Source organism: Leptinotarsa decemlineata, unplaced genomic scaffold (assembly GCF_025532065.1).
Source record: "Leptinotarsa decemlineata unplaced genomic scaffold, Ldec_3_MD MMD2_tig00000133_RagTag_RagTag, whole genome shotgun sequence".
Classification (NCBI taxonomy): Eukaryota; Metazoa; Arthropoda; class Insecta; order Coleoptera; family Chrysomelidae; genus Leptinotarsa; species Leptinotarsa decemlineata.
Genome location: NW_027412542.1, coordinates 8207911 through 8232649, shown reverse-complemented (window position 1 = coordinate 8232649; position 24739 = coordinate 8207911). Strand labels below are relative to the sequence as shown.

At 34.1% G+C, this 24739-nt stretch overlaps 1 protein-coding gene across 4 annotated transcripts; it reads right to left on the bottom strand.

Moving 5' to 3' along the window:
* Positions 1-134: 134 nt before the first annotated feature.
* Positions 135-23669, bottom strand: LOC111504356 (arrestin domain-containing protein 3). 4 transcript variants are annotated; one of them, XM_023158896.2, is made up of 9 exons: positions 23336-23662; positions 21669-21789; positions 18407-18553; positions 14781-14989; positions 10843-11021; positions 10592-10796; positions 6583-6718; positions 5016-5294; positions 135-454 (listed from the first exon to the last, which is right to left on the bottom strand). In XM_023158896.2, the coding sequence occupies exons 2-9, from the start codon at positions 21772-21774 to the stop codon at positions 354-356; spliced, it is 1362 nt and encodes a 453-aa protein (XP_023014664.2). In that variant the 5' UTR covers positions 21775-21789; positions 23336-23662; the 3' UTR covers positions 135-353. The 4 variants fall into 4 exon arrangements, with proteins under 4 accessions (XP_023014664.2, XP_074028774.1, XP_074028775.1 ...); XM_074172673.1 differs by having other exon boundaries at positions 10592-10783; positions 10839-11021; positions 23336-23657; XM_074172674.1 differs by lacking the exon at positions 18407-18553 and having other exon boundaries at positions 23336-23669.
* Positions 23670-24739: the final 1070 nt, after the last annotated feature.

Here is a 24739-nt window from a genome sequence, read left to right as displayed (position 1 = left end):
ACTTCAATGCATGATCTACACATCTTCGTAGAGGGTTTGTTTTGAACTCGATTGCTTTAATCCTTCCGTCGTAAGTAGTAATGGTGATGAATGAAAATGAAATATTTGAATATTTCATCAATAAAAATCTCATATATTCTTAAAAAAAATACGATTTATTTGTGGTATATTTGGAAGTCTTGAAGATTATTTCTATCAGTTGAAGTACATTGAGGTCAATCCATATTTTCTTCATTACGAAACACAAAAAACAAGACAACTTTCCAGACAAGATTCTGTCAAATATAAAAATGAAATGTATAAAACAACATCTATTGTATTGAAGAGATGCTTTCCAAAGTGTGTACTGGGCTTTAGTGGAAGTTTACCCAAGCAGAATCAGATTCAGAAGATGGAGCTCGAACAGCATCGCTATATGTTGGTGGAGGAGGGTCTGATAATTTACTTGAAGGATCTGAAACAATAAAGCATTAGTACAATTACATTGGGGTTCAAATGTTCATTAATATAATCACCACACATCTTCCTGACATAATTGTTGAGTTGAAATTTTGATTATTAGAACGTTTACATCTTCATTTGATGGGACATACTGTCAAATATGGAAAATAATCATGGAATAATTCAAATTCATTCAAGCGAACACATGAATTGAAAGATGTTCCAACCTCAACTTCAATATTCTAAAAAAAACACTACATATTCAGAATTCCATCTTTTGATATTCTAAGTTCATAGAGATTAAAATTGATACGATCACAGGATATAGAAATGTAAAAAAATCTACAAATACGCAAATTTTGCACATATTGAATACTGGGCATTTTATCTCAGTACAGTGACCGGAACAAAGTTGCAATGTCAGCGTATGAATCTTTATAAATATTGAGGAAGGTCAAGATCAAGACTAGACAGTATCGAGAAATGCATTCAGTACAAAAGACAGGAAGTTGAATGAAGAATTGAAATCCAACTTGGACAAGACTTACTACAAACAATTACAGAAAGCAAGAACTTGGGTTCATGGCTAGATGATGATCTGATATTTCACAAACATATAAATTCACTTTGTCGTAGCTCATACAGTATCTTACGTCAACTCTATCAAAGTAGAGATATTATGACTTCCAAATTGAAGTTGAAACTTTGCGAAACCCTCATATTGTCTAGATTAGCATATTGTGATATAATCTACGGGCCTGCTTTGATACAAACTGATGTAAATCGCTTACAAAAATGCAAAACAATTGCATTCGTCTTTCTTATGGTGTGAGATAATTCGACCATATATCCCCCAAGTTCGAGGAGTCAGGTTGGTTACCGATTGCTAAAAGCTGGCAGCTCCACCTACTCATCAATATACATAAATTCCTCATTTACAAAAAGCCAAATTATATTCATGAAATTTTCAAATCACAGAATAATTCGAGGACACGAAACCGTCACACTTTTATTATTCCAAAACACTCGACAGCCTGCTTTTCTTGTAATTTTATTTACAACTCTATCAAACAATATAATGTTCTGCCCAGTGAATTTAGACACTACTCCATATATAATTTCAAGAAAAAGTTGAAAACATATCTGAAGTATTCTGGATAAATAATATATTCATGTTATGCCTTGCTCATATGGTTTTCCCTTTGTCTCACCTTTGTGTTTGTTTTGCTATATTTTACCTTATTTATAGTCTATTTCAAAAGAGTGTAGAGTAATAAATCATGAAGTGTCATAAAATTTGCCTGAATTTCGTTGTCGTCCATGGGCGTAGGCAAATCTTAGGATTATTAAACTTAATAATTAAAGTAAATTAAAAATTACAGACATAGATAATAATAAAAGGCCATTTTTGGGAAGTAATTTGGTCTAAAACTAAGTACCTACATGTATTTAGGTAAGTAAAATTTCTTAAAAAAAGATTAAGATTAATTTTAGTGGTTCTTGTAAACTTATTTAATATGCAATTTGGGTTCATATACTTGAGCATGATTTCTCAAAAAAGGGTTAACACTTAGTTCCGAGGTGCCATGTCATTATAATAATCCCTTTTTGACCCTGCCCACCAATCATGCAATACCTATTAAACCCAGGTAATTAAGAAAAAGGGTTTAAATATATTGTAATGGTGTCTTAAACATTCGAGTTATAATAGTAATTGTTACTACACCAATTAAACGTACAGTGATATTGTGATATAGAAATAGTGAAAAAGTTATAAAATGGGGACATTTACTCCAAAGAAAAGAAGTGTAAAAAATTCTCCGCTATCTGTTTGCGAAAAAGTTATAATTTTAAATGTATATGATTGCATAAAACACGATCACCCTAGTTTGTCTGTGCAAGAAAGTGTTGAGCGATGTGCCCGAATGACTGGAATTGGACAGTCCACGATTTTTAAATTATTGCGAGAAAGAAAGATATCAGGCCAGGTAAGTCCATGCAAGAGAAAATCAGGAAGACCAATAAAAATCTTAGATGAAGACACCAAATGTGACATTCGAAGAAAAGTTCATTCGTTTTATTTTAAAAAGGAAATACCCACTCTTGAAAAAATATTTATCGAGATAAGCCAAGATAACGATATTCCTTTGATATCCAGAAAACTTTTATGGAAAACTTTAAAAAGTATGAATTTTGCCTGGGAAAAGCACAATCGAAAGGCACTATTACTGGAAAGTGATGAAATTGTTTGCTGGAGACGAAAATATTTGACAACTATAAAGCAGTACCGCAGAGAGCAAAAGAAAATTTTTTATCTTGATGAGACGTGGATAAACGAAGGTTATATAGTCAAAAAAATGTGGCAAGATAAAAATATAACAAGTTCTCGCCAAGCTTTCATAGAAGGCCTTTCGACGGGTATTAAAGTGCCTTCGGGAAAAGGGAAGAGGCTTATAATTGCTCACATTGGAAGCGAAGACGGATTTTTAAAAGAAGGTTTGTTAAGCTTTGAGTCGTGCCGGACGGGAGATTATCATGAGGACATGAATTCGGATGTCTTCGAAGACTACTTCGGGGAAATGTTAAAATTTCTTTCAGCTGATTCGGTCGTGGTTATGGATAATGCAAGCTACCATTCAAGGCGCTTAGAGAAGGTACCAACTTCAGCTTGGAGAAAGCAAGAAATTATTAACTGGCTGTCAAATAAAGGTATTATGGAAATCACATCAGAAAACTGGCAAAAAGCAATCCAGCATGTTTTAAAAGAGGAAGATAAAATGTGGGAACTGGACAACTTGGTCGATCAGGTGGTTGACCCTATAATTATAACACCAGGGGATGATGACAGTTCTTCGGATGAAGACTATACTGATGTAGAATAATTTAATTGAATTGTAAATATACTGTAGCGGGATAAGCAATCTGGACAGAGACCAGTGTATCAGTGACAGTGACACTTTTGCTTAGGTTAGGGTTTAGAATTAAGGGTAGTCTGAATAATTATTTTCTCGGAAGGTTCTCGAAAATTGTACCTAGTAATCTCTAGAACATTCAATTAGGGTATAAATAGAGTGTTGTTAAACGTTAAGGGAAGTTCACAGTTTTAGTATTGTTCAAGTGTCAAATTGTAATAACGTATCCAGTAAAGTTCTTGTCGTTTTTGTGAATAAATTGATTTAAAGTCCCCACAAGTGTTTCAATACGTAAAGTTCGTTCGTGTGTGTTTGTGAGTATTTCCCGATTTCGGTTCGTATATATTTTATTGTTACATTTTATATTTTTTTAATAACACTGTTCTGCTGTATTAAATTTTTATTTCCTTTAATATAATTTTTATGAATGCATATTCTTTTGGCAATTATCCCACTAGCGCGCCTCTGGCTCAGTATTTATCCGTCGATAACAATGGACAAATCCCTTAAAACAGGGTGATACCTACCTGCTCTTTATGAAACGACATAATTTTGCAATGCGGACTAGGGAAGTGACAGAATTTATTGACGGATCACCCTGTAGCGCTTTTGAATACTTAATGAGATTTTATTACTCTACACTCTTTTGAAATAGACTATAAGCTAAATAGATTTTTAATATTCACTTTTGAATTTATAACCTTTGTTTTTTCTTAGTCTCACAAAGATTCATGAACTACTCACTTTCCAATGTATACTAGGTAATTATTTTTATATTTCTATATAAAACATGCTATCCCCCAGGTTGAGTTGTAAAACAGCCTCGGCTGAACTTCGCCCTCTTATTGATTTTTGTATTTACTTCTTCTTTATAAACAATGTATGTCAATGAATGAAGCCCATTTATTATCATTATTATTATTATTTTCACTGTAGTGTGCGCTGGTCAGGCCCTATCCCCCGAAGCCCCGATACATTCGGGAGGGCGCGCCAGCATTATCAACCAATGACCACTCCCCATTTATTATTATTATTATTACCTATTGATCTTCAGAAATGGTTCCAGCAATGCAGTACATCTCCTTTTCTTCGATCCTGCTGGGTTTTGCCCGTTTCGTTACAATAAATATTTAATTAAGTTTTTAAATGAGTTCTTTCACCATTTGGATGAATGATAAATGGGTGAAACAGCGAATAAAATCCTCTCGTTGATAAGCCAAGCGAATACTGACTTGCGACATAACAAAAGGTACATCTTGATTATTTATATATTGTTATATAATTACCAAAGAGCACAGAGTTTCAGAATTTTCAGAAAGTTTTATCTCACCTCCCTCTGTAACTAGATGAGAAGCATACGTTGAATTTATGTTTCCATGCCGGAAACTGTTTATATGTTCTTTTATACGAGCTTTGAATGTTATACCAATTTTAGCTATGTAAGATATTGGAGATGAACCACAAGGCAATTTATAAACTCTCTGACAACAGACACATGTCTTCGTTAATTTTCATATGCATGTTTGATTTCTGTGCACCCTTCCATCACATTCACCATGGAGATGAAAGAGAATGATTCAATCAATTTTCTGGTACTCGATCCAATATATTCAAAGGTATATCGAATAACAAAAAAATATCATCGTATATTTTGAAACTAACCATTCAAAACAAGAGATTCATCTCCTTTCGCCATCTCTGCCTCAGAAGGTGCCGAAGGAACAGACTCTTTCGGAGGAGCGCTAGCTACAGCTGCCGAAGAACTTGATGCTGGAGGGTATGGGCCTGCACCATGAACAGGTACCGGCTGCAATCCGTTGGAACCTGGAGGCAAGTTGAATCCAATTTGGGCAGCAATCGGATAAGGCGACGTTTTGTCTGATAAAGAGTACGGCGGATCATAATTGGTAGGTGTACATATTGGTGGTGGTAACAATGAAACTGAAAATTATCAATAGAAAACATCTTTGAGATTACTGATTCCTCAATAATATTCAAAAGAATGAATAGAATTGACCATAATCATCAAACTTTGCACTTCCACCATACAATGGGCCATGAATGTAACGTTTCAACCGTTATTTGTGAACAAGACTAGCACTGAATAAGAAGTGAATATGACGGAAGACGATACTTATGAGATCGACAGAAAATTCAACTCCCGATCATCGAAGATGATCAAGGATCTTCGAATTCAAACGTTTTATTATTGGCTCAGTTAATTAAAACTGATGAAGCAGATTGAATTAAATATTTTTAGTGTTGTATTATATATCCATATTATATATTTTTAACTTATGAGTTATGAAAAATGGTAGCAAATTGCCAAAAAAGACTCTCATCAAGACTCAACAAATTTTCTCCGATCTGGATTCCTGACCATCTTGGTCTGGAAAGCAATGAAACTGCTAACTCCCTTGCAAAAGAGGGTGCTGTAAACAGCTTCATCGGAACAGAACCTGTTATTGGCATCGCTATAGGCTTTGCCAAATAAACATTAAACACCTGATTGGCGTGAATATTTATGAACTTCTGCCCAGGATTGGCTCACTTCAAGGCGTTCATCCACCCTTCGAAGTTTAAAACCAAACAGTTGTTGGACTACAGCAGGGATGAACCACGATCTCTAACAGGCATTCTCACAGGTCACTGTCGCCTGAATCATCATATGCAGGAACTCTGAAGACAGCTGTTTGAAAAATGATGGAACAGCAAAGCACATACTTTGTGCCTGCTCCGCTGCAGACCCAATCAGGTTTTCAGAGTTTGACAGAGCCGCACTCTCACTATCTGACCTGAAATATTGCTCACCATATGATCTAATCGGCTTCGTGTGAGCTACAATAAACCCGTGAAGGTTGCGATGGAGGGTCGAATAGACCAACTCACGTTGGATCTAACCCAACCTATGAAAATTAAATTACTCAGTACATTAATATCTACTTTATTGCCCTGCTTCATATTATCTTTAATATTTATTCAGTGATATTGGAATTCAATAAACTAGGTCGGTTAACAATAATGGTTTCTTGAAAAACTGAATAAAAGTTCAGGATAATCTTGAAAAAAGTAACTGGATTGTGTGTGGAGTGAACATAAGTCAGCTCGCATTTTGCTACCTCTTCAGGCTCATAATAAAACAACTGGTGTGAGTACTATTTTAATTTCTGTATTCTTATTCTGTATTGTCCCCAAACAGGTGACAATATGAATTCCTTTCGATACTTACCTGTTGACATCTCCGATTGAGAGTAGGGAGTGTTCTGTATTGATTGATTTTGGATGTCATCAAGTGGTATATGTCCTAGCATCACGTAGGTTTTGACATCCATGTTCGTGTGACAACCTCCTATGCGGGCCTCGATCTAAGTCAAAAAAATATTTCAATGCAATAGTCAACGTTGAATTCCTGGCAATCATTTGTTTTTGATATAAACCTGTGCTTTCAGGTTATTGGTCACTTTCCAATAGTGGAAACTGAACACTATTACATCGAATATCTGCCAATTCTATCAGATAAACACTAACAGAGCTCTTTTTTATTTGTGACAATTCATAATATGATTTTAGATGAACTTCTTGATTAGATATGATTATGGAAACTGTAGAAGTGGTTATTGAAGTTTTTCTTGGTGTATAATATAATAAAGAGTAACCATTGTGCCTAAGTGTCGCGAGAGCCATGAGAACGGCCCCAACTGCAGCACTTAAGGTCCTACTCGGACTTCCACCATTGTTCATCTACCTACAAAGAGAAGCTTGACTTGTGACACACAGGCCAATGCTGGGGCACACCCCAATTAGCCAGTCACACAGTGCAGAATACTTGAAACTGTACCATCAACTGAAAGCAGATGCTGTCTAAGTACTGTAGTTTGGGTACCCGGACATGACGGTCACGAGGGCGATAAGGAGGCCGATGTTCTAGCCCAATGCAGGTTCTGTCAAGAAGAAGAAGAAACCGCACTGCATGTTTTCTGTAAATGCGGAGTGATAGCAAGGCTGAGACACGCAAGATGCGGGGAAGAGGAACCAGAGTCTGCCAGCTATATGAAGGGGTCGGTGTCAAGGCTATGGAGTCTCATCAAAGAGATCAAGCTAGACAACTAACAATAGATCTGAAAAGTTTGCAGTGAATCAGGCCATGGGCTAGCTCCCCGACAATCTATTCTAATCTAACCATTGAAGAGTACAACGCTCATACGTTTTTGCATACGTGTAGTTGTCCATTCAAAATTTTATTGTTTTTATCACTCTATAAACTATATTCAAAAATATATTTCATTCACGATAATCAATTATTAATGGTTATTTTCCCATAAGCAATATTTGCTTGTGGCCTATTGAAACTATATTTAGTTTCAACTTCAATAGAAAATCAGAATTTTTTTGTCAGTTTATTATACGATATTCTTGAAAATCAACCCCGTGTCTGTATAGGTGTACGAAACCGTTCGAACAATAGTGCTTACCGGCATACATGTAATATTTAGAGCAATGAAAACTATCAGAGAAAATCTAAGGTCAGCTGAGGGCCTCAGAGAACCTTTAGCAACACCTGGGGTGTATCGGATTCCTTGTAGCTTCTGGTAGGTCTACATTGGAACCACGAAATGAAGTACAGGTACCCGTTTCTATGAACACGAGAGAAATGGGCTTGTTTCATGTTATGGAAAATGATACTGGTTTGCTTATAGACTGATCGAGTTAGGGGTATATTGTACTTATCAACCTAATCGGTCCCAAAATCTCTTTATATTTGCAGAAAAAAGAATAATTCGAAGAGAAAGAATTTAAATTGGCTGCGTGTCTCTTGACCAATGAAATTGATCGTGTCTAGAGCGAAGTTGCCAAGTGTATTAATTTTTCATTTCCAATCACAGATCTGATGATCCAATTTGACAGACGCCATTTTTGTTGTTATTGTTGCCCACTCAGTGTGAAATACAACCGTTACAATTATCTGATTGAAGAACGTTTTTTTGTTAAGGTAGGTTTCGGCAGGTGCCTATTTTGAAACATATTTCGCATTTTCAATAGTTTACATTCCGAAAAATATTTTTTCAGATTATTTTTGGATTGATATGTTCTGAAGTAATTCTACATTTCACTATAAATATTTTTGCTTCTCTTTTCAGTCGCCATACTGCTCCTTGGCCGAGATAAAATAAAAATTAAATCAAAACTTGCCATCCTTCGATAAAAGACAAAGTCTGAAATGAATGTCATTAAAATAAAAGGGACCTACTAGTCAGCTTTAACAAAACTGGGCTCAACATTCATTTTGAAATTATTTTAACAAAAATACGAAGTTTGTGGAAACCATTAACATTAGAAAGAGCACATTGTCGTATACACTACAGAGGGCGCTGTAGTGTATGCAACGTTACCAGTAACGTTGACTTTCTTATTGCTGGTGGGTGGCATGAATACATAATTGATTCATTTCATTAGGGTTCATGAGCATTCGAAAACCATTTGAAAATGCAGCTGGTTCAATTCTATTTAGAATCATATTTAGATATAATTTGTACTATATCAGTTCTCAAGGCAAATATTAGTGTCCATTTTTATGCCTAATTCGTGGATTCGAACGATCTTATTATTGTATATTTATTCGTTTGCTGGCTTTATTCTTAAAAAAATGAATGAATAATTACAGAAAATTTCAATTGATCGTTCATTTTCTCAGGAAAATGGGGTACCCATATCACAATTTATTGGTTTATCCAGCATTGAAAATGTATGTCATATCAGATCCATTCTGCTTGTTTTTGCAACATTGAGTTTCAACTTTTTTTTAGCTGACAGCTCGCGTAGGAACAATTCATTTTTTCATTGAGTTTAGTTTGTGTATGTTTTAAAAGTGTTTTAGGGATATATTTAAATGTTGATATGGTGCATTCTTGTGCTGATTTTAATTGTGCGAAAAGGCACAACAAAACAGAAAGCGCATTGGTTTATAAGTGAGTTATTTAATTTGAGTGAGTGAGTTATTGAATTTGATGACACAGTTTTTTATTTCAACTTCAAGTATTCTCCACAAAAAGTATTATCTGGAGTTAATCCTATTATTGAAAGTATGAAACAAAATCAATTAAATTTTATCATATGATTAATGGATTAATGGTATTATTACCTCAGAAGCTTTTGTTGGATCAGATCGAGTACAATCAATTCTGTCTATACTTGACCTTATTCAGCCTTCCTCTCAAGTTTTGGAAGATTCAACGGATTACCCAAGCGAGCCTATAACGCTTGAATTTAGTAGCTATATTAGAAAGGGGTTTGTATGTAGGAATCGTTTTTTTTTATAATAAATTGCAGTTGTACAGATTGAGGATTGTAGAATAAATTGAATATTTGAAATGATTATTTAATCCTGGTTCGCTATATATTTTGATTTTCATAACTGTATATTATTAAATAATGCATAAAATCATAGTTTAGGTAAATATTTTGTGATCTATCGACTTTGTGTACTGATTTAAGATATAGAACTTATTTCCAAACATGACTTTTCGTGTACATTTCATTCCAATTTTTCATTAATTGAAATGTTAACGGGTTCATATACACTTCCATAATTAAATTAATAATTATAGGCTCCACAAATTTTATGATTTGGCAATGTTGATTATTTCTATTGTTCCTATTGGTCCTATTAATTGCGAGAAAACTACGGTACTTAGAGAGATGAAATAAAGTGCACTGTTTTTCAATTTAAAATTTCTATCAAGTGAAATATTAACTGAAAATCATGAAACAAGTCCATTGTCGCTTTGGACAAACCGACAAGACAGCTGTAGCCAAACATGCTTTCAAAAAAAGGCAGTCACATTATTTCATTCGAAGATAAGTAAAACTTGATAAACTCAAAATTACTATCCAAGAGTATATAGAGAGATGATAGAAATTCAAAAACATAGCAAAAAGAGACAATGAACATTAATAAAATCTGGCTATCTGTCCTTAATTGTACTCAAAGAAATAAAGCCAATTGATATGAACCAAGCCACACCTACATATTATAAGGTAAAATCGGAGACAAATTCCAGCAGTGTAGTTTCTGCATTGGGAACAAGAGGAACAACTCGAGCACCATTTCGAGTACTTCGACCGTTACCTCATGGCCTTTGACAATATCTACCACAGTAACCGGCGAAATGTCAGGCTTCGAAAAGCTATATCTCACGGCCAAAACCCCCGGAAAATTGTTTTGACACAATAGTGCTTACCTTGAGAATGAATTTCTGTTGAAACAAAGTACATTGTTTGAAGTTATAAACAACTGCTGACGTTGGTATCTGCAATTCAAGATCGTAAGTTCTCTCTCCATGCGCTCCTACTCCAGTGTCACTAGTTGAAGCTAAAAGTACAGATTCAGCCCTCTCTTTGGTACTAGGAATTGTCACGATGGAAATAATAGTCTGAAAGTTGCCTCTATTATTACACTAAGTTATGAATCATATTCTACAATTTTACCGACATCAGTGTCACATTCATTCCCTGAATATTCTCGTTGGATAAATTTGATACCACAATTCGGATCCTGGCTACTTCACCTAAAACAAATGCTTCTTTCTGCAGATGCACATCGAGGGTGATTGGACCACTAGCGCAGCAACAACAGCAAATTATTTTCTCATCTTGGTATGAAATTGGTGCCTGGAAATATTGTGGTAATATCTGATGTTATTCAAAGCTCAAATCGAAATATGTAATGAAAATGAAAATTCGTTAATATTTCAGAATAGTGGTCTTATTATCAACTCATCCTGTATGATATGATAATAACAGTTTCTTTCATCCTGAGATGAGTTATTGTTTTCATCAATTTATGCACTTATTCTATAATGATTTATTGAGTTGAAAATGCCTTGTTCAAGACGAACCACAGTTTCATTGAAAATCCACTATACGAGTACACGTTCTTATTTTTTAATCTCAGCTAAAACATTTGAACTATTTTTTAAATTCAATTACAGTGTTATCAATTTCCATGAATAATTTCACGAAATAGTTATGACTATCATGATTTTTTTCAGTTTTGATAAAAATATAGATGATTTTCTATCGTTTCTTGAATTCCGGATCATACATGTACAATGTACAACTAACAGTTGGGCTGAGAAGGTCGTAGGCTAACATGGAAAAAAATTGATAAAATTCCATTTTATTCTTCAATGAATTTGGCTTCGAGGGCGACACAACGATTGTAGCGGTCATACAATTATTCGATGCCATTTTTATAGTACAATTTGTCTTTAGCTTCAGAATAGGCCTCATTTTCGAGGATTACCTCTCCATCGGCGCATTCTCTTCAGGTCTGAGAACAGGAAAAAGTTGCTGGGGGCCACATCTGGAGAATACGGTGGATGTGGAAGCATTTCGAAGCCCAATTCATGCAATTTTGCCATCGTTTTCATTATTTTGTGACACGGTGCATTGTGTTGATTAAACAGCACTTTTTTTCTTCAAATGGGGCAGTTTTTCCGCCATGTCGGCCTTCAAATGCTCCAAATGCTCGCTGTTGATGGTTTCACCTTTTCAAGATAGTCGGTGAATATTCTACCATACTGATACCATAACCTTGCCAGCCGATTGTTGCATCTTTGCACGCTTTGGAGTCGATTCACCATATGCTGGAGCCATGTTTCATCCATTGTCATATATCGACGCATTTCCAATTTCTATAGTGGAACAGCTTCGAAACACTGTTCAGAATCATCAATTCGTTTTTGTTTTTGGTCGATTGTGAGCTTGCGCCGCACCCACTTTGAACATACCTTTCGCATATTCAAATATTCATGCACGATATGCCCAACACGTTCCTTTGATATCTTTAGAGCCTCAGCTATCTCGATCAACTTCAATTTTTTGATGATTTCATCGGTAATAGCCTCTTTGAGGCGTTTCCTACGTGATTTTCCTGGTGCAAAGTCCGAATAATGTTTATCAAGCCAAACCATGGCTTCAATATAGTATTTTATCACCAAATAGCTCAAAATGTTCTATCCTACAAATTAATAGTTCGACAGTTGTGAAATTTGTACATAGGTCTTTTGAAGGTTGTGGATGACTAAAAATCGTATAGATTTAACACCAATAGCGCCATCTGTGTGCTAACCTACGAACTTTTCAGCTCATCCGATTGTTGTCATCATTCGCTTTTTGTAGTATTGGCCAATTCTATCTCTTACTAGTTTTGATACACATATACAATATACAAATATACAATATACAAATTTTAATTATTTTTGTAGGTGACAGCCCCATTCACTTAGGAACATATTGTTATATTTATCTATTCTATATTAAGTGAATTCGGATAATGTTCCACCTGCTTTTATCTCTTTATGTGAACACAGTTCTTACATTGTTGAACTGTTAAATATTCAGGAAGGTATGCAAGATAGATAAAATATATCGGGAATTTTATGTTATATCTAATTGTGTAATAGAATGTAAAAAGTTCCATCCAAAATAACAAAGTACGAGCCTACTTCGGGTATAATTGGGATCATGAAACTATTTAACTGAATTGTACTCAACTTCATTTGCATATTACCAAATTTGAGTACTCATACTTTTCGCAATATTTATTGACGCAGTTCTCGGCGAGTCGCCTTGTACATTATGCAGTGCGAATGTGAAAAGTCCCTTCTCTTAACTTTTGAACGTGACGAGAAGTCAAAGTCGGACAAAATTTATATAAAAGACACCATTTTCAAGACTTTTTGAAAAAGAAAATTATTGTGTGTATCACTCGTCGCCGGAGAGGCAATTTTTTTAAAACGATTCATTTTTAAAAATCGGATTAGCCGGATTAAGGAATTTGTAAACTAACGATATTATTTAAATTTTTTTTCGAAAGTCACTTATATTCATCCCGATGATTGTTCAAAATGTTCACCATCCAGGTCTATTAACAAATCAAATCCTCATATTATGAAATGTTTCCCAGTTGATGTAATATACTGCGATTGTGTAACATCTTGTCAGGTGATCTAGCAGGCTATTTTGAGTACCATGTCTGCCCATTCAGATAATGGGCTTGTTTCATGATTTTTGGTTTACACTTCATTTGGTAGTAATTTCGAATTGAAAAATAGTGTACTTTATTTCAGGTCTCTAAATAGCGTTGTTTTCCCGTAATTGATTATTAAAAATCGGATTTTCTAGGCTCGTGACGTCACAGTCCTAGTCCCGCTTCTAGTTCGATTGACCAATAGGAACAATACAAATAATGAACATTGCCAAATTTTAAAATTCACGGAGCGTATAAACAGTTTCTGATTCATTCGTGATTCAAAGTAAAATCACACTCACTTCCGACAACTAAATCTAAGAAGAAAGTGTAAGAAATGCATTGAAAGGGAAAATTGAATATACATGGGATCCAAATAACACGAATCGCAATAAAAACGTTATTTTTGAAATATCTCCGGCAGTAGACATTTTTTATGTTGATATCACAGAAATTTTAATAATGGAAGTGTATATGAACCCGTTAACGTTTAAATTCATGAAAAAATTCTCCATATGAAATGAAATGTACTCGAAAACCATGGTTCTAAATAGAATTTAACGAGCTATATTTTTGAATGATTCTCGAAGGCTCATGAACCCTAATAAAATGCATTCATGCTACCCACCGAAAATAAGAAATTCAATGTTATATATTAGCCATATTGCCACACGGTCAGCTATCTCTCTTGAATGTATGAGACAATGTATTCTTTCTAATGTTTCATAACTCCGTATTTTTGTTAAAATAATTGGCACTTGGCAACACCGCTGTGGACACGATCAATTTTATTGGTCAACAGACACGCGGCCAATTCAAACTCTTGCTTCTCAAATTTTTCTTTTTTCTGCAAATATAAAGAGGTATTGGGACCGATTAGGCTCGATAAGTATAATATACCCCTAACTCGATCAGTCTATAAGCAAACCAGTATCATTTTCAATAGCATGAAACAAGCCCAGTGTTATCTAAAGACTCTTGAATCAGTCTGTCGTAACCAGGACACGTAACACTAGTTGAAAACTCATTTGAGGTAGATTTTTCTGTACGTGGTACGTGGAACATTTCATTACCAGGAAATGAAACATTTTGAATATTTTTTGGAAGCGAGTTTTTACGATTTTATGATTTCTATCGATCGTTTGCAGGATATCAGAAATATGAAAAACTGAAGAATCTATGAAACGAAGTATCACAAAACCACCTTTTTCATTCGAGAAAAGTTGATAGTGCCCCTTCGACGACAAATATGCCACACTATTATTTTTCAATATGTACCAAAAATAACGTCATTTTACATACATTTTGCCCGACTTTGATATTTAGTCATTCAAAAGTCAGGACGTGAAACTTCTTACGTCAGCACTGTATATTTTATTCAGATAGAAATTATTTACCAGGGGCAATTCTGATCTGATTTGGTTGAAGTCTATGCGTGCGTTCACATTAAAATATCGTATCTCTTCATAATCCATTGCAAATGGCAAGTCTACAGTGGCTTTGATGGAGTATTTGACATGGCCGTAAATTCCTTCGTAATTGCTTGGCAAATTTGTTGGTAAGGTGAAGGTGAATGGATATTCGTATTGGCCTGGAACCATAGTGTCTGAAAATAAAAGTATACATAGAGTTGCAGTCTTCAGATATGTTGAAATCTATTAACCAGAAACTATTCATGATATTAATGCCAATATTAATTTCCAATACACGTTTCACTACATAGTAGCATCCTCAGTTGGACGGGTATTCCACAATATTTTACAATGACATTTATACAAATTATCGGCCCCAATGAATAAAGATCACTAACAGAAACAGGTAATCAGCAGGTACAGAGTAGGTAAACTGTTAATAAGGATTTGACTAATCCTAGAAAATTTTTCATGAAAATAAATCTAACAGTAATGAGAAATTTACTTATTGTTGGTCGTTCAATAAGAAATTGTGTTGTTTATGTTCATTTATTACCCGAGATTCCATAAGGTTTCATGTTTTTCCATTATTTTCTGTATGTCGAAATCGTGGTTGTTTTCCAACGGATGGCAGGCATAGGCATAGGCATAGGCATAGGCTTATTTGTATTCAGAGATTCTGGTTTTGACATTTCTAAATATTCCTCCAATATAAACTTTTAGGCACAAGTCACATGTTCTTTTCAGTTAGTATAATCCATTCGATGTCATCTGAGAGTTGAAGAATTTCAAGAATGCAAGATGCGGGTATATCAAAGAAAGCAATATAATCGTATCAAGCAAGTGGCACTGCAAATCATTCACAAAGTTACTGAGATATTTCTACCCGCTACTAATTCGTCGTGACGAAGTCTCTATTCAAAGACGAAAGCTTGTCGATTTGTAAAACAGAGAAGTTTGTTTTTTGAACGTATTTGACTGAAAGTCCCGTCAGTCCCTACTTTCCATATACAACCTTCAGTCGTTAATCAGAAATCTACAAATCAATATATATATATATATATATATATATATATATATATATATATATATATATATATATCCAAATCCGGCCCTGGATATTCAACAGCTCTTTTGCTATATAAATAACCACCAAAATGCCAATCTATATCTCAAGTGCTAATTAATCATTGATTATTATACTCGTTTGAGACCTTTCAAAGAGCATAACAAACCGATAGTTTTCCACTCAAATTATTTACGGGTTCCACAAATTTGAGGTCTCTGTCTATGTTCATAAGTAAAAACTGCTTTTGTTTTTACTATATCGTTTCATATATTTCATATATTTTATTTTATATATAGTATTCTTTTTATTCTATTGTGAAACTGAAACTGATTTTGAATGTGAGGAATTCATAATGCACTAAACGATATCTCTTCATTCCGAGTATGGTGTACCACAAGGAACCGTTCTAGGTCCTATTCTTTTTAGTATATATATATATATATATATATATATATATATATATATATATATATATATATACATGGTTTATTTGCGCTAGATAGCGATGGGGATATTATAGGATTTGCTGATGACACAGCCATATTATATGAAGACGAGAGCTCGATTTATCTTAAGGAAACAGCAGAAAAAGGCTTTAGAAGTATTTAACCCTGGTTAGAACACAAACTCCTTACAATAAATTTAGAAAAAACGAATTACATGACATTCACGTGCAACAAATCCAAACACATTCCCTTTAACAATTTAGAGGTCAACATTCAAGGTCTACCCATCAAAATTCAATCAGTAGAAAAAATCAAATATTTGGGCGTCTTCTGCGAGTGTCATCCAAAGTGGAATCACCATATCACTTATATTATTAAAAAACTACAAACAATATTATACAGATTCAAATATTTGAAAAAAATACTGAAATATGACCAGCTGAAAACCTTGTACCACGCCTTGGTAGAAAGTCATTTGAGATATGATATTTTGGGATGGGGCGACGCACTGAGAACGCACCTCAAGCCTCTGGAAACCATTCAAAAAAGATTTCTGAGAATAATGCTATCAAAAAACAACAGATATCCTTCAGACCAGCTTTTTAGTGAAAGTTATATCCTTGATCCAAGGCAATTGTACTATCTGAAAACTGGTTTGAAATATCATACTTCGCGGAATCAGGCACAGCTACCTACTCACCATTACGAAACTCGCCAGAAAAATCAACATATAGTACCTCACATGGCTGAATCGTTTGGTCAAAGGTCATACAGATACATTGCACATAAGTATATAATTCTATTCCCAAATTAATAACCGACATCAAAAACATTTTTACTTTCAAGAAAGAATTTAAAAAATACATTCTGAAAATGCCTAGAATAGTAGTCACTGAAATATAATCGAAGGAAAATGAAAATTGAAAACCTTTTGAATACCGATGTATCACTGTTAGCAAACAGGTATATAGATTATTGATATACTGTATTGAACTGAACTGTTTGAAAGTTTGATATTCGCTTAGTTGAAAATTGTGTTACTGTATTATACTATTTGTTTTCATATTTTTATTTCAAGGAAAATGAAAATTGAACACCATTTTAAATACCTATGTCTCACTCGTATCAAGCAGGAATACAAACGATTGATTTATTATAATAAACAGAACTGGTTGAAAGCTAAATAATCTTGAACTGTGACTTTGTATTGTATTATAGTGTTTGTTTTTTCATTTTATTTTATTTTATTTTAAGAATAATAACAAATTATAATAGCTGTACATGTTTGATTACATTTACGATTGAATATGTTCGTAGTCGAATACCTTTGTATGTTATTCATTCTATGTTTTTGTTTAACTATTTCAATGTATGTATGTATATGCCTATTCACACCAAATTTGTATCTCGATCTCGAGTAAGTATTCACTTACTTATCGAACATCTCGTTATTTATTTGAAATTTCAATTTGTACTTCTCATTTGTATTTGTATTTGGATCTTAAATAAATAACATATTATTATTATTATTATTATTACAGTAGTATTTATTTTTTCAACCAGTTTGATCAAAAATTTATTTTAAAAAAACCGTAAATATCATAATTCACATTCAACGATCAAATATTATTTGAAGAAAAAAAGCTTTATGGCTTTCCACTTCTCCATCTTTATACAAAAAAATGTGGGTAACTTCCGAAGGAAGAAGAAAAAAAGTAGTTCAAAATAAACTTCTAGCAAATATGTGTTTATCATGCACATAAGTTTCTTTCAGATACAAACTGAAAAAAAGCCTTTTTGAAAAAACTACTTCCACATGATTACATAAATTGTTATAAAATGTCAGTCAGTTAGATTTGGATTATATATATTAATGAAAAAAATTCTATATTGCTATATGTGACACCACGCACAAGGATTCAGTCCTTTAGTGGATTGATTTATTATTTATTCTAATGCTTTATCAGTATTTCGTGTACAGCTCACTGTATGTAATTTATTGAATAAATATATTATTATTATTATATTCAATGACATATATAATAATGATACCCCTATTTTCATTTAATTTTTGAGGATACCATACTGTAACTTACTTTCTCCAAGAAGCACGATATCGATTCTCAAAAATGTGTTATGGCCGCTGTAGGAAACATCTCTAGTTTTCGATTCCCCGTTTTCAGTGTAGCTTTCGCTTTCATTCCATGCAGTATATTCTTTACCTCTAACTTTCACTTTCAATCCTGCAATAAGATATCAAAGTTTCCCATTATGATTTAACATATTATTTGTTAAGAGCAGATCTTTCAAAAATTCCTAACCACTAGAAAATATTTTGAAGTGATAAATTATGGGAGGCTAAACCGCTTCGTTCTCTCACGGATATGTCAGCGGAAGACAGGCTCCTCCTCTCTCGCCGGATGATGTGAAATGTGGCTAAAAAAGGATGATACTAATTTTATGTGTGTACATTATTAATATCATTATTTAATCCTACAAAAATAACAATTGGTTCATAGTAGCTATAATATATGTACATACACAAAATAATCAATAGAATATTTTATTTATAAATAACCTTTCCTTGCATAATCATAGTAATATAAATAAAATGTAAGTAATAAACTGAGCTTTTTTCAAGTTAAACAATTTCAATATTAGATACAGCAAGCGCCAAATGTGATGCCCGCCCCCATGCGAACAAACACTCATGTTCAGTGTAACCTCCACCACAACTCTTGCAAGACATACAAATGCTCTGTACAGAGACGTATCATTACTTGTCCTCCAACGCCGTTGGCGTTTGGGATTGTCTGAATAATTTGTGTTTTTTCTGAAAAAATGTCATCGCCAACAAAAAACCAGTCATCAAATTTCAGGCACGTGAAATTATTTTTAAAGTGTTAAATTATATTCAAAATGGTAAATATGAGTCAGATACGTTATCAAATGTGAAAAATAGAGCATATCTCGCTACAGGTAACATTAAATAAATTAAAAAATAACTATTTCAACACAAATCTTTATTTTGTATTAGTTATTTCAAAAATAACAATTGAAAGAGTAGTTAAAGAAGGGGAGCAATTAATTTCTGCAAATAATAGAGAAGTAAAACTTTCCACCCCAAGAAAGAAAAGGCATAGAAGAGCACCAGTCGCTGATATTCCCAAGTATGAGTATTCCGATATTGGACAGATAATTTACGACTTTCATGAGACGGAAGGGTGTTTTACGGTAAAAAAGTTCCACCACAAAATTATTGAGGTTTTGAGAATTGTGGCTTCCGAAACATCTCTTCGTAGAATACCTAATTGTCGGTTTAAATTTAAATCAGGCACAACATCAGGAGATTATCATTCAGAAATGAATTCGGAAAATTATGGTAAATGGTTACAAGAAAAGTTATTCCCAAACTTCCTTGTGGATTCGATAGTCGTGACCGATAATGCTCCATACCATATTCAAATTAATCCAGCCCCCAGCTCAAATTTTAGAAAGGCTGACATGGTGAAGTGGCTGCACGAAAAAAGCATTGTGATCAGCCCTAACATGCTCAAACACGAATTATACGAGTTGATTGAGGTGAATGAAAAGCATCATATTAAATACAAATTTGATGAGATTCTGCTTGAACACGGATATAAAGTTATACTTCCACCCTACCAATCGGATTTGAATCCCATTGAACTCATTTGGGCTACTGTCAAAAACAACGTGTCCCAAAAAAATTTAACTTTCAAGTTGGAAGATGTGAGGAAACTGCTGGAGCACGAGTTTCATCAAATCACTTCCGAGGAATGACAAAAGCGTTGCCGACAGGTAACGTATTTGCACTAACAGTGACAGATACCTTTCATTGAACAATCTGTTAGATCTGGCGGAAGTGGAGTCAGTCACGGACCATATCAGGAGACTGGCTCAGAAATTCTTCAAGTTCTTTCTACCGAAGAGCCCGCTGACGAGGGACGTCACGGCAGTTAGAAGCTATCATGAACAGCGCCGTAAGCACGGGCTAGTCTATGAAGAACTGGAGATATACCGTGAACGGCGCGAATGCGATCGCGCTTAGTTCATGGAAAAATTGGATAAGAGTATTCACGCACACATGATGACGTGATAGCAGAAATACTCTTACCTGGTTTTTTAATGAACTTTTTCCAGGGGGTTATCGACAACTGCTACCAACAAACAGACGAATGATTCTCTGAAAAGTACCGAAACGCGACAGAATGACAACTTCCGCGTGAGCCTCGGCAGGAAGCGAAAAACTATAGATTAGGCTGATATAAGGCGTTTCTGAGTGGAGAGCCAACCGCCAACCCCAGCGGGGGCGTCTCCCACTGTCCCATCGGGGGACTGTGTGGGGGCGCTTTTCTCTTCCGTGCGGAATTCTTGAGAGCGCAAATGTATCGGGGTCTTTTCCTGCCACTCCCTCTACCCCATTCACTACCCATCCCAATCCTTCCCACTGTCCCACTCCATTGGGGAAACCCTTGTGTACATTTTGTATATTTGTATATATATTTTTTTATTGTATATCTTATATAAACACCACAAAAAAATACCTTAAAATTCTATGGAGAATAGTCAATAAAGAACATTTTGATTTTGATTTTGGTAGTATATATAGAGCGAAAATATTGGGAAAAGGAAACATTCACAGACGTTGAAACAGAGGTAAATTCAGTGATTATAAATTAAAAAGATGAAAGCAGCACAAGCACATGCAGCAGTGAAGATGAAGAACATTCGCATTCAGATAGTGACTGATTAAAGTTTATTTTTGGATAAGAGTATAATCATATATAAACATTTTAATGAACTGTACTATTAAACAAAATATGAAATAGAATTACAAAGAAGCCATGTTCCATTTGCTACCCAAATTAAAACTAATTATAGGTATGACACTGGCCGGCAAGGGGCTTATTGTAATCCAATAGTAATTTAGTTGGGATAGTCTATACCTGCGCGATCGCTCGCCATCACATTTGGCGCTTGCTGTAGTTCAACTAAGATTGGTTTAGGTATCAAAAAAAAGCTGTGAAATTATACAATACTCATTATAACGTGTTAAAATGAATAGAATATTTTTCTTCGTGAAAAATACTTTGAATTTACGCATAATTCATCGGGATGCAGTGAAAAGTTGACCCTTTCTACACGTGTATAAAGTTCTCCATTACAATTTTCATATTTTTCAGATTGTTGAAGGTGAAAATACCCCAAGATAAAAAACTGAAATTTTGTCGACTTTCAACATAATTTCATTGAATATTGGCGACAAAACATTATATTGTCTTGACATTGAACAAATAAAATAAACAAATTCAAATGGAATAAAAATATTGGTTTTACCTCGAATATTTTTGTTGGACTGAAATGTACAAACCACATATCCAGATATGCTGCTTCCGGGATCGCAGGTGCCTCCAAAATCTTGTAGAATGAGGTTACAAGACATTCCAGAAACGTATGACTGAAATGCAAACAGAAATTAGAAACAAGTTGGTATATGTATGCATAATGAATATTTTCTATGGTTTGTTATAGAATATAAATGACTATATAATGAATACGCTCGCAAATGTACACACGCATAAACGCACACAAACACGCGTATAGAGACACACAAGCAATTATTGCAAGTAGTCTAAAAAAAAGTTATATTTGGTTATTCAAAAGAATAAATATTTCAATGACCTACTGAATCGGAAAATGGGTCACATAGATAAAATGTTATTCAGATATTACTGGCATTGGGTAAATATGAATGTCACATTTCAACTCACAAGGTCGTTACGTTAAAACATAAGTTGCGTGAACTTAGTTTCATTTCTCTTTGCAAACTAAATAAATCGAGTATCCTTGAAATTAGTTTCCAATTCAAATGTTATTGTAGACGAAATTGATGACCACACACCTAAGATACATTTTTGGTGAGCTAATACCAGCTTTCACACACGCCTTTTACCATAGAGTCAAATTCAGAAGTAGGTACCATTGTGATCAGCAGTCTGCATGGATTCGATTAAAATAAGTCCAGTGGCCTTAAATATGGACACTCAAACGAGGTAGGTTACACGTGCGTATTGCTAGGTGGCATATGGCCGCACAACTATTGTGTGACATGTGCCCACACATACACACAAACGCACATGCATACACGGACGCGAACACGCACAGATAGACCGACAGGCACGCATACAGACGCATATACACACATACAGACATACATACATACATAGCAAATTAAATAGAAGCTTTTGAAAACTAGATTAAGTAGAAAACTTTTTATACACCCTTTATTTCTTAGGAATATATTACTCTCGCAACAGTGGTCTATTCAATTTTTCCATATTTTCCATATTCATTTTTTTTTCTTTTTTTTTCAATACTTGAAATAATAAATGAGACAACTGTCCACTTTTCAAAAGTTTGAATACCTCAAAACGGTTTGAATTTGATTGTTTCATTCATAGCTGCCTGATGATTTAGTATATCACATTCATTAAAAAATGCAGTCTTTTTTTAAAATTAACTTTTTTCCAAAATGTCGTTTTCAAACGGCTCATCAAATCACTCACACTCACTCACAAATCACTTGGTTCAGGATTACATTTTGTTAATATACTCAACAATGTGATGATATTTCTGTCCTCTACAAAAATTACATCCATTTTGTTACGCCTCTGACACACTGACGCCATGTGTTTTGTTCGTGTGTCGTCACTTTCTTTCGGGCTTCCTAACATGAATGTGAACTTTAATTCTTTTCATTTCTTCTCAAAAAAAATATTGAAATTATTGTTTCGTATCGTAAAACTATTATCTAAACTCATGCTACTCTGTATTTTGAAACTAATTTATCACTCTCTTTTCACCCTGATCCGAATATCCCGAATTAATCTATTGTTAACGATTTTGAGGTTATGTGTAAATGATCAATATTCATTATTTGTTTTTGGACATTCGCGTGATGAAAAGAAATTCTTTAGGTAGGTAGGTAGGTAGGTAGTACTCACCTTATTCCACAGAAATCTCAAGCAACATATACCTATAAATGATTGATATTTTTGTAATTCACAACGCAACAGTTCAATTAAATCAGTCTGTTGATTGTTGAGTCATTTCTAGATAAGTTCAGGTAATCAAGGGAAGGCAAACCAAGTTGGATATACGCGGAAAGCCGGATGGGTTGGTAATGTTTTATTATTATCTGGATTTTATCAATCTGCTTCTGACAGCACTAATGCGGCCTACACACGTAATGATTTTTCGTACTGCATGTTGATCTGCAAATTGTAAAGAAAATCGTATGGCATGCAGTACCGCCATGTTTCATCCACACCTCACAACAGCTCGTACTGCCGAGGTTTAGATTTCAATCTTTCAAAAGTCACGTCTGAAGGAAGTTTTCATATTGTTTATTTTCTAATTCATTACTTCTTGAGATTCTTTTGGCAACAACTCTTTAAATTTTGCAAATAAAATATCGTAACTTGAATTTCTTTTTATTTTATTCGCGTAATCTTTTGATTTTACATCCCACAGGATCTGTTTTCTTTATACAGGGCTATTCAAATTCGTTTCTGTACATGGTGATCTCGTAAACGATAAGAGATAGAGTGACGGCTAAATTATGGCAAAGTTGCGTATTTTAGAGACCTATTCAATGATGTGAAGAAATCGAATATAGCTCTTTTGGTTCTGGAGATATACAGGAAAAACAAAAAAATCCCAAATTAATTTTTTGCCTAAATCTTCTTCATTCGCCGACATATTGAAAATCTGTTCACATTTTGCTATAGGCACTTGATGTGAACTCTCAGAATATATCCATGAATCTTTTATACAGGGTGTCATCTGACTTGGGCCACCCCCATCTTTGAAGTTTTAAATACAGACCTGTATTTTGTGTTGTAGTTTTTGGATCGTAGACGTTCTCTTCATACTAAAAAATTAAATTCAATTTTATATTTCGGGATTTTTCGGTGATATTCGATTATAATTGTGTCAATTATTCCCTTTTAAATTACGGCTCTGGAAATTGGTTGACTGAGTTGAATAAAAACATAATAACAACTTTCACGTCTCTCTATGCACGGTAGAGTTTTTCGAGAGTTTTTTTTTCATTTTTAGGTACCTATTCATATTTTGCATTGGTCTGAGCGTTTTCTACAAAGAACTTCGAAAAAGAAAATCTTTTATGATTATGAATATCTACAACAAAAATATATTTCATGTGTTTTGATGAGCAGAAAAAAAATGGTAGCAATAATAACATCCGTAACGAACACTATAATTATAATGAAATTTGAAATGAAGTAAGTAATTTATATACACAAAAAAATTAATTGTGCAATAAATCTTCGAATTAGAATCCTTCCATTTCGAGAAAAATAATGGGACAATAAGATGGTCTGCAC

Bases quoted from the DNA above. Each gene is read 5' to 3' on its own strand.
- LOC111504356 (XM_023158896.2), bottom strand. From the start codon at position 21,774: ATGTCTTGTAACCTCATTCTACAAGATTTTGGAGGCACCTGCGATCCC. The intron at 18,554-21,668 runs GTAAAACCAATA...ATCTTATTGCAG, and splicing joins GTCCAACAAAAATATTCGAG to GATTGAAAGTGAAAGTTAGA. The intron at 6,719-10,591 runs GTAAGCACTATT...TTTTTGACTTAG, and splicing joins AACAGAAATTCATTCTCAAG to ATCGAGGCCCGCATAGGAGG.